General features: G+C 37.4%; 1 protein-coding gene across 1 annotated transcript in view; it reads left to right on the forward strand.

Annotated features, from left to right (window-relative positions):
• LOC121380885 overlaps window positions 1–19,957 on the forward strand; it is a 161,864-nt gene that overhangs the window by 53,420 nt on the left and 88,487 nt on the right. Inside the window, 1 exon segment of the mRNA XM_041509892.1 lies at window positions 8,710–10,097. Within this exon segment, the coding sequence (XP_041365826.1) occupies window positions 8,710–10,097 (1,388 nt within the window).

Below are 19,957 nucleotides of genomic sequence, written 5' to 3' on the forward strand. Positions count from 1 at the left end.
GTCGGTTCAGTACTTGCCTGAGTTGCTTGTGTCGCAGGATCGAACCACCTCGGTGGATCAATTCAACTGATTGTTTTTTTCTTCTTATTCCAACCAGTGGACTATTAACTGGTCAAAGGTCATGGTATGTGCATTCCTGTCAGTGAGAAAGTGCATATAAAAGATCCCTTGCTGCTAGTGGAAAGATGTAGTGGGTTTCCTCTCATGACTACAAGAATTACCAAATGTTTGACATCCAATAGCCGTTGATTAATTAATCAATGTTCTCTAGTGGTGTCATTAAACAAAACAAACTTAACTTTCATGTGATATGATTTAACATATCTTAGTATACCGGGGGCCAGGTACCATTATGTTTGAACCATGTGCCATAAATGTTCATGACAATTTGTGTATAGAACTAATATAGTCCAGTTGTTATATTGAAAATTAGTAACATAGGCTCCCATTTTTGTCTTACATTGACCAAGTCAAAAGGCAAGATATAGATATTACTTTCCACTAAATCTCGCTCCGAGGATTGATTTTCTTGAGACTCGTGTCAGAAAAACCATCTACAAAAGGACGAATGAATAAATGAATGAATGTTTAACGACACCCCAGCACGAAAAATACATCAGCTATTGGGTGTCACAAAAGGACGAGTGCCAGAAACTACTATGCCACCACCACCAAGATGTAGATATTACTTTCCACTAATGTCAACGTTTTGAGTACTTATAAGAACAAGTTGTTACTGAATTCAATTTACATACATATATATATATATATATGGTGTATACTGGTATGTTGAAAGGTTGTATACAGCAGCTGTAGCCACATAATGTTTCTATTGTTGTCTGTGGAATTTGATTTGGTGGTATGCACCATGTTGAAAAAAACCCAAAACAAACACTGTTAGAGCCGTCAGTGATTTTAAATGCTATATACCTTAAACCTGTTTAGTTTTGAGTGGCTCCAAATTTATAAGCATATTTAATCAGCTTCGTCTGTCATATTTAATCAGCTTCATCTTGGAACCGATGGGAGATAAGTGGTGAAAAGTGTCCAAACCACCTGCAGAATGTGGAGAAAAGTGCCAGTGGCAGATTTCTAGTCTGCATGTGGGCCATTTCAGAAAATGTTCTCATTGTAGAGGAGGGAAGAATAACCAGGCACCACAATGATTTGTTATGATATGTAATTCTTATAGGTTTTGGTTTACATGCAAAAAAAGAACAACAAAAAAAAAGAGTCAAAATTCTTTAATTTCATTTTGACAGGTAGATGTCAGTACTAAAAACCATGTGATATTAATGTGTGGAGCAGCCCTGTCCATTTCTCACACACAGATCTTGCAGCCAGACTAACGGTTATTTCTGATGATTTCTAGCACCGCTGGTAGCAATTCCAAATTGGCCTGTATGTCAGATGGAGCTAATTTACAGAACTGGGCAGCACTCACACAAGTGTTCTGACTTTATCAGACATTTAACAAAACATGATGGAATTTGCCAAATTGTACAGGATAAATTCGCTTGTTTCTTCTAAGCATATTTCCCTGTAGTCCCGTGATTAGGGAACACTGAAAGAAAAGAGTGCGAGTTCCTGGCGAGATTGGCAGACACAAAGGCTTTTTATCTCTCTGGCATAATGTTAAGGAAGTGAATGTTTAGATGTTTGTTAATGAAACCCCATTGTTTAATCAGCAGATGATAAATGTCCAACTAGAGGTGGATCCATGATTTTGGGGCATTTGATTTTTGTGGGGGAGGGGTTCAATTAAAAAGGATACTGGTTTAGTTTTGAAAAAAAAAAGTTTTTTTTAACGACACCACTAGAGCATATTGATTTATTAATGATCAGCTATTGGATATAAAAAAATTGGTACCGTATATCTTCGCCTATAAGTCGAATTTTTTTCACCCAAAAATTATTTTATAACTTGGGGGGGTCGACTTATAAGAGGGTAAAAAAATTTCACCAAAAAATATTAGTTTTGGGGATTATTTTACATGTTTTATTGTTGAAGTATGCCATGTATTTATACTCAAATATGTTAATTTGACACATTTATTTTTTATAACCTTTTTTTTTTTGGCATTAGAACGGGTTTTAGTTATGCGAAAAGGCGTACGATCTCACTCACATGCCAAGCCAACAGTCCACTTAGTTAAATTAACAGTCATCACTAATAGTAAAAATGTAAACAATACTAACTACCTGTTGCCTGAGTTTATTTTGAAATCTGGTCACTGGCATTAATGGTTGTTCAAACAATGTTTTGGCGGTGATTAACTTCATGAATATTACTCAGCTTTCCCTTAAAATAGACTGATCTCTGCAGTTCACTATCTAGAGCAATAGGGACACACATCATTTGGTACAAAAACCAGTGTACTTTCCAGAGTTATCCTCCTTACATGTATTAATATGGCGGCAAAACGTGATACTTTCAGTTTTATCGTAGTGATCTGTTGTCAGTGTTTATAAATAAAGTTGTTGTCTGTGCACAAAACCATCTGTACAGTACTATACAGTAACAGTCAAACAGCTTTAACTCTCTACTAAGGGAATATTTCGTTTTGATGTTATGTAATAATGATAGGTTGATTGGAATAGTCTGATTATATTGCGATGTACAAAGCGTGAAAACCGAAGTTTGTAAAATAAATTTCTTTTGTTCAAATATTATTGTTCTCATGTGCTGAAAATAAGAAATATTTCAATATTTATAAGTAGTTTTTCATGGGTCGACTTATAAACGGGTCAATAAAAAAATATGTTTTCAGGGCTTGAAATTAGGGACTCGACTTATAGCCGAGATCGACTTACAGGCGAAGATATACGGTAATTGTTTACATATAGTCTTAGAGAGGAAACCTGCTACATTTGTTCATCAGTAGCAAGAGATTTTTTATATGCACCATCCCACAGACAGGATAGCACATATCATGGCCTATGATATAGAAGTCGTGATGCACTGGCTGGAATGAGAATATTTAGTTTATAAATCATTGTAAATCTATGTAGTCTTAGGTAATTAGGTCCCATGTAGCAACTTGGGGAGAGAATGCACTCCCCCATAACCCCTGTATGGATCTGCCACTGCTAACGTGGTGATTGTAGGGTGCATACTATCAAATCAAATCCCATAGATGACAATAGTAACATATATGGCTATAACTCATACCTGCAGCATATCAATCAACATAAACGCCATGGATATAAATACTACCACACCTCACCCTTAACGTGAAACAGAAAACCTCTGGGGTCAAGCTGCTCATTTCAGAGATAACGGGTAGCGTCTATGACTACCCTAGTTCTGCACAAAACTTTAGTACTTTTTTTTTTTTTACAGGTATCCCATACATGTGTCAAGCACAAGGCTACTTTACACAGTGGTACTAGATGAAATAAAATTGCATACATTTTTTTTCACAGATGAAACAATTTTTTTTTTTTACAACCAACACACTCACATTTACCACCAATCACAGGTCTTGTGGTGTTCACTTTTCTATCAAACGTCCGGTGCACCTCGAACTTTGACCCAGCCAGATGTTATTTGTTTTAGTACTACCTGTAACACTTTGTCTAGAGAATGACTACCACCTGCCCATGTTGCATAATCGACACTGAATGTGGGTGTGGGTAAAACTAATTTTTTTTACATTCTTGAAAACTGAAAAGTGATGTAAACCAGGGGTGAAAATGTGTGTGTAAAACTTATGTTTCATTCGCACCCAATTTCAAGTCATAAAATTTGTACACACACATTATTTTTCAGGTTAGTGTGCTTAAGGTGATGTTGGTCATTCTTAAAATATACAGGCCGAATTTACAAAGCCTGTAACTAATTAGATTTACAATGCTTAAACACCTGTATTTAAGACAAACAGGCTTTGTAAATTTGGCACAATATGTCATGATCCTGCGCTAAAGTGTGTATTTGGGGTGGGGAAAACACACATCAGAATATCAATCCAGTATTCCAGCAGTCATGTATGGGAGGGGTGGGACGTAGCCCAATGGTAAAGCGTTCGCTTGATGAGCAGTCGGTCTAGGATCGATCCCAGCCGGTGGTCTCATTGGGCTATTTCTTGTTCCAGCCAGTGCTCCACAACTGGTGTAACAAAGGCCGTGCTATGTGCTATCCTGTCTGTGGGATAGTGCATATAAAAGATCCCTTGCTACTAATCGGAAAGAGTAGACCATGAAGTGACAACAGCGGGTTTCCTCTCAATATATGTGTGGTCCTTAACCATATGTTTGATGCCATATAACCATAAATAAAATGTGTTGAGTTGCGTCGTTAAATAAAACATTTCCTTCCTTCCTTCATGTCATGGGAATAAGCTCTGACTTCTCCAGAAAGTTCTGTCCATGATGAGCCACTCTGATTACCAGCGAGGGATTGTGTTATAAGCACCTACACACCATCTTCATAAATCAAGGCTAATATTCGTTCCTCGTATTCAGCCTTGATACATGTAGTCAAGATTACTGATATCCACTACTAGCGCCCTCTATTGGAAGTAAATTTGTAACACCGAATATGTCCCTTACACGATGACATCGCTGACCAATCACAGCATCGGTAACATGTGACAATCTTGAAAGCAATATCAAAAATTAACCGCCGGATGCTGACATCTTTGTTTACAATAACAAGGGAATCTATAAGGAGCGTTGCGATTCGTTGCAATCAGATCTCATCGCATCCAATGAAATTTAAGCATTTTGTGGCACGATTTCTTGACGACATGTATCAAGGCTGAATACAAGGAACGAATATTAGCCTTGATTTATGAAGATGCCTACACACATACCATGACTTATTGCTAACTGCAAGTATGTTTGTTACAGTGCATATATATTCAAGGATAAATTGACTGGGGTGCATGGGGGACTGTAGTAGCCTAGAAAAGAAAGAAATGTTTTATTTAACGATGCACTCAACACATTTTATTTACGGTTATATGGCGTCAGACATATGGTTAAGGACCACACAGATTTTGAGAGGAAATCCGCTGTCGCCACTACATGGGCTACTCTTCCGATTAGCAGCAAGGGATCTTTTATTTGTGCTTCCCACAGGCAGGATAACACAAACCATGGCCTTTGTTGAACCAGTTATGGATCACTGGTCGGTGCAAGTGGTTTACACCTACCCATTGAGCCTTGCGGAGCACTCACTCAGGGTATGGAGTCGGTATCTGGATTAAAAATCCCATACCTCGACTGGGATCCGAACCCAGTACCTACCAGCCTGTAGACCGATGGCCTAACCACGACGCCACTGAGGCCGGTCGCCTAGAAAAGTTATTGGTGGGGGTGAGACATAGCTCAGTGGTACAGTGCTCACTCAGTGCACGTTCAGTCTGGGATCGATCCCCGTCGATGGGCCCCATTGGGCTATTTCTCGTCACAGCCAGTGCACCACGACTGGTATATCAAAAGCTGTGGTATGTGCTATCCTGTCTATGGGATGGTGCATATAAAAGATCCCTTGCTGCTAATCGGAGAGAGTAGCCCATGAAGTGGTGACAGCGGGTTTCCTCTCTCAATATCTGTGTGGTCTGACACCATATAACCGTAATTAAAATGTGTTGAGTGCGTCGTTAGATAAAACATTTCTTTCTTTCTTTCCGTTATTGGTTGGCACAATGTGACTGACAAATATACAGCATTTGTGTCCAATCCTGGAAAAACCCACCTTAATATAATTGCATAATAATGACATTGGAATATATTTAACTGGCCTTCAGGACTAAAGGTTTTCAAATTCTGCTCATACTCAGCAATTTCTACTCACCTCCGGCTAGTTGGTGAATATTAGTTTTTACTCCTGATTAATAGACTCCATCATATGTGGTCATGTGGGATGGATAAAGTACTCCCTCAATGGTGGAACTTTCGACCCGAGACTAGGCTTGCCGAGTCCCAGGGTCGAAATTTCCACCACCGAAGGTGTACATTTTCTATCTCACATGACCGCATATGATGGAGTCTTTTTCTCCCATCCATTCAATAAATAAAATAGTGTTTTCCCTAGTTTGTTTTAGCATGGTGCAACACCATGCCTCAATAGTCTAGCACCATCTTGCCTCAATCAGTGCCATGCTGCCCTGAGATTAAACAAGCCTTTTTCAGTAATTAATTCTAAAATTGCCTTTATAAAACACCCAAAAAGGTATTATTAATTAATAAAATATGCTTTTTATATCTTTTGCCATTCATTTATTAAAGCAAGCACATAAATTACATTAATGTTTATTTCAATTAATTTTTGTGTATTTTTAATGAAAAACAAGTACCCCGAAAATTGTGAAAATGCCCCAAAAGTGTTTGGTCTACCATGCCGTGCCTAATTTCTAGGGAAATCACTATAAAACATTATTTTACACGAACAAAGATTGCTGAAAAAGTAACATCTTTATTTGACCATTTTATCATCAATAAACTACACTATCATATTTGCTGCGTCTGTTGAATGTGTTAAATATAATTTAACACTACAAATTAACAAGATAGCTTTTATAATGAAGGTTTTAATAACAAAATATCAATCTAAAACTATGATGTCATATATTACCAATGCCGTATTACTCCCCATGTTAAATTTAATAATGTCATAGCCCATGCAAGACAGATTTATTCCACATGGGCTGACGTCATGGAATGAGTCCGTTTGAGGTTTATAGTCGGACCTATTGATAGTCAGCACTGAAAACATTTATGGTAAGCAAGACATCAATAACAAAATCAGTCTGTCTTTGATACAAGAGCAGATATAGTTTGTCTTTCACTTGTCCTTGTACTGAAATGAGACTTTCCTGTCATAATAACTTAGTCAGGCCACTTTATTAGATTTTTAACGATCTGTAAATTGGATGCAAATATTATGACAATTTGCCATAAGCCATTGATGTTTTCTCAAACCAATATCAGGGCTAGTCAGCAGAAAATTTTGCCAAATTGTCTAATAAACTTAATATTTTTCAGAAATAGTTATTTTCTAACAAAATATCAATTATTACATGAAATTAATTCGCCAAATTAAAATAAAATTCGCCAATTGTTTTTGAAATTCGCAAGTGCCAGAGCTAGGCCTGAATGTACTTTTCCATTAAATATGGCCGGTATATAGTCAACAAAAACCAGAATATTTTTTTCTTCGGAAAAATTGCATCCAAATGGACTTTCCAGAGAAATGTTGAGCAAGATGCAAAGTCATGGTGTAACTATAGTGTTGATAATTGAACCATTGCTAATATGACCATTGTGTGGAAGTTGGTGTAACAAAACTAGCCAGATACTGTGTTATCAGCATTCTTTTACGTGACATAATGGGCAGCTTCTGATTACCAGGTTTACGGTATGAATCATAATGGTCTCCGTTTCAGTTTTAGCCCGAGATGACCACCACTTATTGGTCCAGCTAATATTGACTGTGGCCTGGGGGACAGTGGTTATATTGCAAATGTCAGTCAAATCAGTCTGGTGGTTATCGGAAATCAATAGTTTTTCAATTGAAGGATTCACATTAAATATCAGGAAAATGAAGAATTATTATTATACAGTAATAATGAAAAGGAAGGGAGATTTTTCTTTTCCTGTAGAAATGTTGACAAGATATTAAATGAAAAAAATGTATAGATGATAATTAAAATATTTTTACATCAGCTCAAGAATAATCTACTGGATTTATTGTATAAATGAATTTTGGTGGTGTTCAGACTGTTTAATGGAATCGTATCCCAGACATATTCCATGTTGACCTTCATACAGAAAGACAGGCAAGACGTAACCCAATTGTAAAGTGCTTGCTTGATGCACGGTCGGTTTGGGATCGATCCCCATCAGTGATCCCATTGGGCTATTTCTCGCTCCAGCCAGTGCACCACAACTGGTACATCAAAGGCCATGGTATGTGCTATCCTGTCTGTAGGATGGTGCATATAAAAGATCCCTTGCTGCCAGTCGAAAAGAGTAGCCCATGAAGTGGCGACAGCAGGTTTCCTCCTTTAATATATGTGTGGTCCTTAACCATATGTTAGATGCCATATAACCATAAATAAAATGTGTTGAGTGCGTCGTTAAATAAAACATTTCCTTCTTTCATGCAAAAAAGACCCTGATTGTCTTAGGGCCAGTTTATCATCAACAAATTCACATTCATGACTCAAAAATGGAGTTAGGTTCAGTACACCGTTCAGCAGTTATACAATATGTGACAATTTTATACTACTACTCCCTCCCCCCCCCCCCCCCCCCATATATGTAACATTTTGTAATGCAAGACCACTCCCCCATCTAAAATTATGTAACACTTATTAAGAACATTTTTTTGGTCAATATAATGTACGGTAATTTGACTGATAGTAATAAAATGTTTTGTTTGTATTTGTTTGTTTACTTTGATAATATACTCTAGATAGAATATCATTTCTTAAAGAACAAAATAGCAATGGCTACCGTACTTACATTTTACATTTTTTTGTTCTAGCCAGTGCACCAAGACTGCATGGTATATCTCAAAGGCTGTGGTATGTGCTATGGTGTGTATATATAAAAGATCCCTTGCTACTAATGACTTTCGTCAGTCCTAAAACTGGATAATCATACAAATGTGACATTGTATTCATATTAATTTAAGTTAATTAAAATTATATATATTCATGTAAACAACAATTTAAATTAGTTTTTTCTTTATCATTACAGGGTCATCATCAAACAGCCTGAACGAGGAACATGATCATCAGATTCAGAGCGTGACCGAACAGAAGAAAGGGAAGCAACCCCACACAAAACAGCCGGAAAGTAAAGCGAAACAGATCCCTCCTGTCAAAGTTCCCCAGATTGAAACAAAAGTAGTGAATGTTGGGAAAGAATCGGTGTACGGTCATCACATCAACCAGCAGAAGGTTAGACAACCCCGGACTGAACGTGGAATAGAGCGGTACCCAGCTGATTTGGAAACGTTTGGTCACCGCCAACCGGGTCACGTGGAACCGGTCTATGTGAGACAAGGGAGACAAGTGGGTAGAGTGCCGCATGGCAATGTGTACAACCCGGTCTACAGTGAGAGAGAACCAGTCTATGTGAAGCACGGTGAGCACGGGCGACTGAAGTCGAAGGCCGAGTTCACGGATCAAGAACCGGTGTACGTGAAGCATGGATCACACGACGTCATCTACGGCCGGCCGGCGAAACCCGAGCGTGTGCACGTGCAGATGCATTACATGTCACGGGAGAACTTCAACGACCACGAGACCGTGTTGGTGAGACACACCTACCCGTCGGACAGCGCTGGGTACGAACTCCCCCTCAAGCTCGACCGGTCCCGCACTCCTTCCAGGTACACCTCCGACAGTGCTTTGGTCGACGTCGAACCCGTGTACATAAAACAGAGATCCAAATCGGGACATCGTCTTGTACCCGATCGGCACGCGGGCATCGAGAGATACGCGTCCGATAATGCTCTGGTTGCAGGGCACGAGGTGTTGTATGTGAAACACGGCAAGAAGGGCGTGCCCCACGCACAACCACCACCTACCTCAGATCCACGCCGCTGCGAGGGGCACTACGCTTCCACAAGTCAACGAGAACCGCTGTATACCTCGGTGAAAAACCCTAGTGACTATGAAGGACATAGATATCGAACCAGAAGCGAGGAAAGGGGCGAAAAAATATACGAGAGAAACAGACTCATAAAAGGGGGCGAAGAAGGCGATTCGGACATTTATGGTCATTCTAGTTACCAAAATCGTTCCAGAAGCCAAGAAAGGGATTCTGAAATTTATGACAAGACTCGACAACACATAATCGACGGCAGTGTACAGGTACATGAAAGTAGCAGACATTCCACCGCTAATAAAGTGGGTGATGAAAGTGTATACGAAGGTCGAAATGTGAGGGCTTCGTCGGCCGAGAAAGAACAAGATTATGACTCTAGGATATACGAAGCTAGCATTCCTGACCGAGATGACGTCCTGTCTGCATCTAACGACACACTGAGTAGTGACATGGAGTCACAGAGTAGCAGACGCGGCCGCAAGCCTCGCAGACACACGGTCACTGTTGGGGCGGGTCCGGAAACCAATGAAGAGGTGAGGCTTTGATTCTCTGTGTAAATCACATGTTGTAGCTTAATGAGGCCTAAAAAAAAATATATGTGTGTTTCTGGATTCCTGACTTACTGTAATTTTATGTAGCGACCCTGAAATGTTTAGAAGCCCAAAACCCCCCTCCCAAAAAAACTTTTAATTTAAAATCGTGATCCCTGATTTTTTGCTATCAGCAAACTAGATTCGGAACACCTTGGCCGATTATGGTTTCTCGATTTAATTTTTTTTTTTAAAGTAAAAAAAAAAAGTTCCTACCTGTCTACACTATTGAAACCTGAAACACACACATTTTATAGGCCTGAATGTTGTATTCTGTGCATGTAGAGGTAACTGTGGTGCACTACATGGTTTGCCAACGCACCCTTCCCATTCATTCCATGTTGTATATATGCAAGGAATGGTAAATTTCATAGGCCAGAGGCCAAGGCACCAAGGAGAAATTGTTTTTCTCTGAGAAAACTTGATACAAAGTAACTTGTCTTTGTACCCGTTGTTTGAAGGAAAAGTGTGTCTTAGTTACCTGCCAACTTGCCTTGATGTCCCAATTTCTGGTATTAAACTAAAGGCAATACTTGCCATACACCCCAAAAATTAAAATTTGAAACCTGGTTTTAGTTATGAATTGTACTTGATTGTTACACTCATACATGCTACTTTTAAACATTTCATTGCATGTCAAAACCATGGTTACAAAAATAATTTTATTCACATGACATATTGCACAATTGTGATGTGCATTTATGAACTCAAGGAATTACTTCCAATTGTTTTAGGCCTTTTTTTCATAGGCAAAATCATAAATGAGTCAGATTAAAATTGAGTTTTCAGGACTTTGAAAAAAAAAAGAGTCACTATAATAGGTGGTATAAATTAACAGATTTTATCAGATTTTGACTTGACAGTGTCATTTTGATGGCGCTTGTTGGTGTGACTTGCTCTTAATCACGGGGGGGGGGGGGGGGGGGGGGGGGGGGGGGCAGGACGTATAGACCAATGGTAAAGTGCTTCGCTTGATGTGTGGTCTGTCTAGGATGGATCTCCATTTGTTGGGCCCACTGGGCTATTTCTCGTTCCAATCAGTGCACCATGACTGGTATATCAAAGGCTATGGTATGTGCTATCCTGTCTATGGGATGTTGCATATTAAAACATCCCTTGCTTCTAATGGGGAAAATGTAGTGGGTTTTCCTATCTATATGTCAAAATTACTAAATGTTTGATATCCGTCCAATAGCCAATGATTAATAAATGAATGTGCTCTAGTGATGGCATTAAACAAACTGTTAACTTAACTTTAATATGAGTATATGCAACTTAACTTTAATATGAGTATATGCAACTTAACTTTAATATGAGTATATGCAACTTAACTTTAATATGAGTATATGCAACTTAACTTCAATATGAGTATATGCAACTTAACTTTAATATGAGTATATGCAACTTAACTTTAATATGAGTATATGCAACTTAACTTCAATATGAGTATATGCAACTTAACTTCAATATGAGTATATGCAACTTAACTTCAATATGAGTATATGCAACTTAACTTCAATATGAGTATATGCAACTTAACTTTAATATGAGTATATGCAACTTAACTTTAATATGAGTATATGCAACTTAACTTTAATATGAGTATATGCAACTTAACTTTAATATGAGTATATGCAACTTAACTTTAATATGAGTATATGCAACTTAACTTTAATATGAGTATATGCAACTTAACTTTAATATGAGTATATGCAACTTAACTTTAATATGAGTATATGCCTGTTGGTCAGCCCCAGTACCAGATATTTGATGGGAAATACATACTGTTTTAACCATCTGTGCAGCAACTTAATGGACATGATTGGAATGAATTCATCTCTGGGGCAGGATTTAGTTCAGTCAGTTGATTGCTGGCTTGAGGTGCTTGCGTCGCAGGATCGAACCACCTTGGTGGAATCATTCAACTGATTGGGGTTTTTCTCATTCCATCCAGTGCACAACAGCTGGTCAAAGGCCGTGGTATGTGCATTCCTGTCTGTAGGAAAGTGCATATAAAAGATCCGTTGCTGCATTAGAAAACATGTAGTGGGTTTCCTCTGATGACTATGAGTCAGAATTACCAAATGTTTGACATTCAATAGCCGATGATTAATTGAATCAATGTGCTCTAGTGGTGTTGTTAAACAAAACAAACTTTTAACTTAACATTTAATATGAGTATATGCCTGGTGGCCAGCCCCATGCAGTACCACATATTTGATGGTAAATAAATATTGCTTAAACCATCTGTACAGCGACTTAATAGACATAATTGGGATTATTTCAGCTCTGGTTAAAGCAAATACCTGGATTAGCCAGCTGACTGCATGTTTAAGCAATTCACCATAAATTTAAGCAATTTACAATGTTAAAATTGATGCCCATTTGTACAATTTGCACATTTAATTTCCATAATTTAACATCTTGAGTCAAGCCGGTGAGCGAGGTAGTTGAGTCATAAGTTGCTCCGACTTGTGATTAAGTAAATCAACGTATACTATTTTTTAATAATTAATTAACTCATCAACTTGGAGCTGACAAGAAGAAAGAAAGGTGTAAGTCTGTTGTGCCATTTTGCGTCAGTCAGTGTAGCTACCGGGGCTACACGCTACCATTCTAACCACCACATGCTATAACTGGGACTCAGTATTGCCAGTGGTATGCTCATAGGAGCATGTTAAAATATATCGCACTCGCACCCATAATTTAATTATTTTTCCTTGCTCATTGCATGCCACTTGTTATTACTGACTGTTACATCAGTGTTATTTAATACTTGTTATTACTGACTGTTACATCAGTGTTATTTAATACTCGACATTGATACTGTTACACAGTGGGAATCAATTTGTTTGGATTACCCTAAAATCAAATAACATTAATGAAACACTCTTAATGGTCTCTTTGGGCGGGCTGCTTTTATAGTAATGGGAGGGAACTCTTCCTGCCCTAATGATTATTTTCTCTTCAGCGTGAATACAATTACATAATGTAGCTCAATGTTATGATCATTTCCCTGCTGTCGCTGGGACAACCCACGAGCAATTTACACTGATTGGGGGTGTCAATTTCACGTGATGGATGTCTTCAGAGGCCTGTCGGGGAGGAAATAAGCAATTGTTTTTTCTTCATCATACACTTTTACACAACAAGGATTTTTCCAGGCATTACATGGGCCTCTTCCCAAAAACAAGTGGTGCTGAAGATTACCGGTACCAATTTGATGTGTAAATAGTTTTGTAATTATGTCTGTTATATGATAAATTAATTTAACAATGGCCTAAATAACCTTTTTTGACACCCAATATCCAATGTATATTTTTGAGCTGGGGTGTCGTTAAACATTAATTAATTAATTCATTCATTCATTCATTCATTCATTCATCATCCATCCTAATTATGATTAAATTGCACTACTTTTCCCAGTCTATTCAGACATGGGACCCTGTTGAAAAATCCTGGGTAAATCCCAACACATATAATTGTTTAAAAACTGCCATCATAACAGAAAGTAGCAGTTATATACACCCAGCATTAAGATAACCTGTCGAGAAGCTACCATATCCTTTGTGGTTTTTAAACATTGCATACATTAACATTCACTGGAAGCATGATATTGATATTTGATGCCTTCATTAAACATTCATTCATTCATTGATATATGGGGACGAGACAGCCCAGTGGTAAAGTACTCGCTTGATGTGCTCTCGGTGTGGGATCAATCCCCGCCAGTGCGCTCTCTGGGTTATTTCTCGTTCCAGCCAGTGTACCATGACTGGTATATCAAAGGCCATAGTATGTGCTATCCTGTCTGTGGGATGGTGCATATAAAATGTAGTGGGTTTCCTCTGATGACTACGTGACATCCAATAGCTGATTATTAATTAATGTGCTCCAGTGGTGTCGTTAAACAAAACAAACTTCATTGTTATATGATTTACAGCAGCAACAGAACATTTTAATTAAATTGGTTTATATGTATATTATATCAGTTTAATATCAGTACATGTTATTTCCAGGTGACATGTATTTAGGTGACAAGGGTGTTTATGTATTAATATCTCTGTGTTACTGTGACACTGTATACAAGTATCTACTCTAAACCATTAAAACTGATTATTAAAGTAAATTATGTGCCATAGTAGATTGGTATTTAAATTGTTCTCAGCAGTGAGAAATAGTGTTCACTGTGGGCTGTCAGAGTCAAGTTAAGAAAAGGTGTAATTTATAATATTGTATGCCACACTGCAATGTCAATGGCTCATTCAAAATATGATAGTGGATATAACCAATGACCGATTGAAAGGTTCAATACAAAATACGGTAGAAATGTCAAACTTGTTTTTTGAATGATTGGCTTGTTTTTTGAATGATTGGCTTGTTTTTGAGTGATAAAGTTCTCACCTGATGCGCTGTCAGTCTGGGATCGATCCCTGTCAGTGGGCTATTTCTCATTCTAGCCCAATGCACGATGACTGGTATATTAAAGGCTATCGTATGTGCTATCCTGTCTGGGATGGTCCATATAAAAGATCCCTTACTACTAATGGAAAAATGTGGCATGTTTCTTCTCTAAGACTATATGACAAAATTACCAAATGTTTGACTTCCAATGGCTGATGATTAATAAATCAATGTGCTCTAGTGGTGTTGTTAAACAATTTAACTTTAACATTAACTTTGAATAGCCTTGTAAAACTGCACCAAAACCATGTGAATGTCATCTTGGAAGTGCATTATAGTCTAGATGAGAAGTGTCCATCCATCACAAACGAGTTGAATTGCAACTATGCAATATTTAACTCTAGATATAACTAGATGAAAGTTTAGATTGGGGTGTGGTGGTTTTACACTGGGCTTTCCCCCCAAAAAAATAACGACCACCATGTAGATAGCCAGCCCTTCTCAGTGGAGGTTATATATACATGGTCGCCATGTACATCTAGTCACTTCTATGTTAAGTGACAGTGATGGCAGCTTCCATTACCATTGTATTTATGTAATTCATCTTTGATCATAATAATGAGCATGATATGTGTACAGTGGTCGACTGGACCGGAGCACCAAAAGATCATTGCGAAGTGTGGTATCGGGTAAGTACAGAGAAGGTGGTTGGCAGTGCAAATCAAAAGAGGAGAAGTGGTCAGAATGGCCATGGATGTTGTAATATAAATACTTAATTTGACTAAATAATACACCATGTTCTAGGTTGTCTGTGAAGATGTGTCGAACACCACATGTTAATGATGTGTTGACATGTTTATAACATTGTCCAGAACTCATGCATCATAGCGCAAACATAGAAAACAAAATACACATTTCCTTTCAGCTCAAAATCTAATGTATATTTTATTATAATTTTATACCAAAAACCTGACTCTGTTGGTATTTAGTTTCTTATTTTTCTAAAGATGTTGGTATTGTTACACCATTGTTTGTGCTGACGTCTGTATAGATTGTAATCTTATGTTACTTCATAACATAAAAAAACTAATATGGGGTTGTTGTTTTGTTTTTTAATCGTGTACATGTTACAGTACGGTATTGCCTACATTGATACTTGAAACCAATACCAGTCAGAACACTTGCGTGTTTAAAAGTAATTTATTGCAACATGAATGTTCTACAGGTTTCATTATATGCATTATTTGTTTTTACTACTATGAATCATGTAGTCAGTCCTGGCAATTAACCATGGCAGTCAGCAATATCATGAAGATTGCTGTGGTGTTTTTAATATTCTGTGGCATCTATTTTTCTGTGAAACCTTCAACCTTTTATGTCACTTTTAAATTCCCATCTTGAGAGGAATATAGGTTTCTTCTCTGTCTGTCTGTCTGTGTGGTCTGTCTGTCTGTCCATCTAGACATATTTTACCAATTTTTTTTTTTTGCAATGTTTTAAGATATTGAGCTGAAATTTGGTGCATAGCCTTGTCATGTATAGTTACAGATCAAGTTTGACTTTAGTCGTGATTTACATATTTTGACAGTTAATTATGGCTCTGGAACTTAAGAGATAAGAAATTTGGACATGTATTGCTCTGGCAGTACTTTCAAAATGCTTGTTTAATTTAATTATATTTTTATTGTAATACTGACAAATTAGACTCCTATCTTACACATAGCTGGAAAACTCATGGAAAATGTTGTGAAGACTATTTTTACATCACATATATTTGGCCATGGCCATTTTCTTAATTGCTAAGGTTCCATAGCAATAAAAATATCCCCTACCCTTTTTCCAACTGGCAAACCGGCCTTGGTGGCGTCGTGGTTAGCTATCGGTCTACAGGCTGGTAGGTACTGGGTTCGGATCCCAGTTGAGGCATGGGGTTTTTAATCCAGATACCGACTCCAAACCCTGAGTGAGTCCTCCACAAGGCTCAATGGGTAGGTGTAAACCACTTGCACCGACCAGTGATCCATAACTGGTTGAACAAAGGCCATGGTTTGTGCTATCCTGCCTGTGGGAAGTGCAAATAAAAGATCCCTTGCTGCCTGTCGTAAAAGAGTAGCCTATGTGGCGACAGCGGGTTTCCTCTCAAAATCTGTGTGGTCCTTAACCATATGTCTGACGTCATATAACTGTAAATAAAATGTGTTGAGTGTGTCGTTACATTTCAAATATTAATTGATTTACTTCTCTCTTATAAATATATTATCTTTTTCAAGAAGATGAACAGAATTGTTTTTCAAGATATTCAGAAGTCAAGGTCACATTTGCTAAAAGTAGACATTCAATATCTAATCTGTTTTCTTCATGTCATTGACTTCTTATGTTCACCAAGTCAGCACCATGCAAAGAAGTAATTTTTTTCAGTGTTATTGTTAGGTCTTTTAATTCAAAGGTCATGGTCACTCAACATCTGTAAACACTTTTTTTAGTAAAGTATTGTTTGGGGGAAAAGTGAGTATAAGTGGTTACAGATTGTAATAACATTTTTGAAATTATAAAGATATACAAAAAAAATTGATAAAAAAAACTAAAGAAAGATTGTGCTGATTTTTTATGAACCAGTGAATTTACATGTAACAATATTTGTAAAGATATTTTATGAACCAGTGAATTTACACGTAACAATATTTGTAAAGATATTTTATGAACCAGTGAATTTACACGTAACAATATTTGTTTAAATTTTTTATGAACCAGTGAATTTACACGTAACAATATTTTTAAAGATATTTTATGAACCAGTGAATTTACACGTAACAATATTTGTAAAGATTTTTTATGAACTAGTGAATTTACACATAACAATATTTGTAAAGATATTTTATGGTAATAAAATTAAAGTTTGTTTTATTTAATGACAACACCAGAGGATATTGATTTATATTGGATGTCGAACATTTGGTAATTCTGACATAGTCATAGAGGGGAAACCTGTTACATTATTCCATTAGTAGCAAGGGGTCTTTTATATGTATCATCATACAGATAGGATATTACCGGCCTCGGTGGTGTCGTAGTTAAGCCATCGGACATAAGGCTGGTAGGTACTGGGTTCGCAGTCCGGTACCGGCTCCCACCCAGAGCAAGTTTTAACGACTAAATGGGTAGGTGTAACACCACTACATTCTCTTCTCTCTCACTAACAATTAACCACTAACCCCCTGTCTTGGACAGACAGCCTAGATAGCTGAAGTATGTGCCCAGGAAAGCGTGCTTGAACCTTAATTGGATATAAGCACGAAAAGAAGTTGAAATGAAATGATAGGATAGCACATACCACAGCCGTTGATATATCACAACATTTTCCCCATTAGCAAGGGATCTTTTATATGCACCATCCTACAGACAGGATAGCACATACCACAGCCGTTGATATATCACAACATTTTCCCCATTAGCAAGGGATCTTTTATATGCACCATCCTACAGACAGGATAGCACATACCACAGCCGTTGATATATCACAACATTTTCCCCATTAGCAAGGGATCTTTTATATGCACCATCCTACAGACAGGGTAGCACATACCACAGCCGTTGATATATCACAACATTTTCCCCATTAGCAAGGGATCTTTTATATGCACCATCCTACAGACAGGGTAGCACATACCACAGCCTTTGATATACCAGTCGTGGTCCACTGGCTGGAATGGGAAATAGCCTAATGGGCCCACCGATGGGTATTGATCCCAGACAGACGGCGCATGAAGCGAGCACTTTACCACTGGATACCTCCTGCTCCTTATGGTAATAAAGGATAATGTTTTGTATGCAGTAATATAAATGTGCTGACATTGCTAAATATTAATGTCAGTAATGGATCATTTGTCTAAAACTTAAAGCTGCTTGGTCCATGACTTGTGTTCTACTCACGTTAATTCATTACGGTTTAATAATGTAGAGCGACCCAGTACGAAGAATAAAGGCTTGTTCTGTGTAGTGAAACCTGCAGCAGGTAATATTGATGACACGTGAGTCAGTAATCAATAGACAGACCTGTGTTTCCCCATGTCTGTTCGCTCAGGGAGGTATATATATAGCCAGCATCCACAATCAATTTTTATTATTCTACCCCATCAGATGTCTCGGAATGCAAATCATTGATGGACCCTCGTAAAAAAAAATTTGGATTTCATTATTTGGCTGATTTGAAAATTAGTCATCTGTTGGGAGTCTGTATGGCCCGACGTGTGTGTGTGTGTGTGTGGTTGTTGATCAATAGGTTTCTTATTCTGTCTGTGCTTGGATTTATTCGATCACCTACGTTGTAGTAGCACACCTGGCCTGGAGTTGAGGAGATGGGTTTGTGATCAGTGGCTAATATCTCTCTCTCTCTCAGCTGTTTTTCTTTTCGCTCTCCACAGGTAGGCCAGATTATGAGGATTTTTTTCCCCTGGTTTTGTTTGGATTTAGGATTTAGAAATTTGTGATCTGTTATTATTATAATGATGTTATAGTTGTTCGGTTTGCTTTGATGGTAAAATCTTTTAAAAGGTCTGTATATCAGTTTGTCATTGTTGTACATGTACCGGTAGTATTGTTACACATTTTTTTGTTTTGTCAGTTGTAGTCTAAAGTCTTATTGAATAATATTGGGGGATAAAATCTTTATAAAGATGTGTATCAATGTCTCAGTGTTGCAAAGGAATATTATATAGTTTGTATTTGTATCCATGAAATGACCAATTTGCCAGTTGTAATCTGACTAAATTTGATACATTTAATTTGTTAATTTTTTTTATTGTTCATATACATTTGGATCAGGATTTGGTTCAGTATCTGCATAGTGTATTTGTAATCAATCCTAGATTTTGTATGCAGATTTCAAGGCCTCTTCTTTTGTTTTTAATTCCAGAATTTTAATTAATTTTTATTATTATAAAATAACAATGCTTGAAAATATTTCTACTAGAGTGTAAAAATTGGTGAAACTTATATTTAAGATACAGTGTTTTCTTCTTTTTTTTCTTTTTTTTTTGGGGGGGGGGGGGGGAAGGGGGTTCATACCAATTATATATTCCTGTGATACATTCTATTAATTATGTGATGTTTTTTCATTTTTGATAATATCAAAGGTACAGAACAAACTGTATTGGTGCTGTTTTGATAAAATGGTCTATGTGGTTTGGCAGTGGGTTTCTTATCTAATGGAATGTGAGGAGGTTCTATTAAACACACCTCTTTTTTCCCTCTTTTTTTTGGTGATGGTTGGATGTTAAACTGTTATATAGCATGTCAGTGTTAGGTTTTTAACTTTGAACTAAATCATTGAAGTGTTGTTGTCAATAAAACATCCACTTACATCTCAACACAATTTCACTTACAAATGAAAGAAGATAATG

Source organism: Gigantopelta aegis, chromosome 9 (assembly GCF_016097555.1).
Source record: "Gigantopelta aegis isolate Gae_Host chromosome 9, Gae_host_genome, whole genome shotgun sequence".
NCBI classification, from domain to species: domain Eukaryota; kingdom Metazoa; phylum Mollusca; class Gastropoda; order Neomphalida; family Peltospiridae; genus Gigantopelta; species Gigantopelta aegis.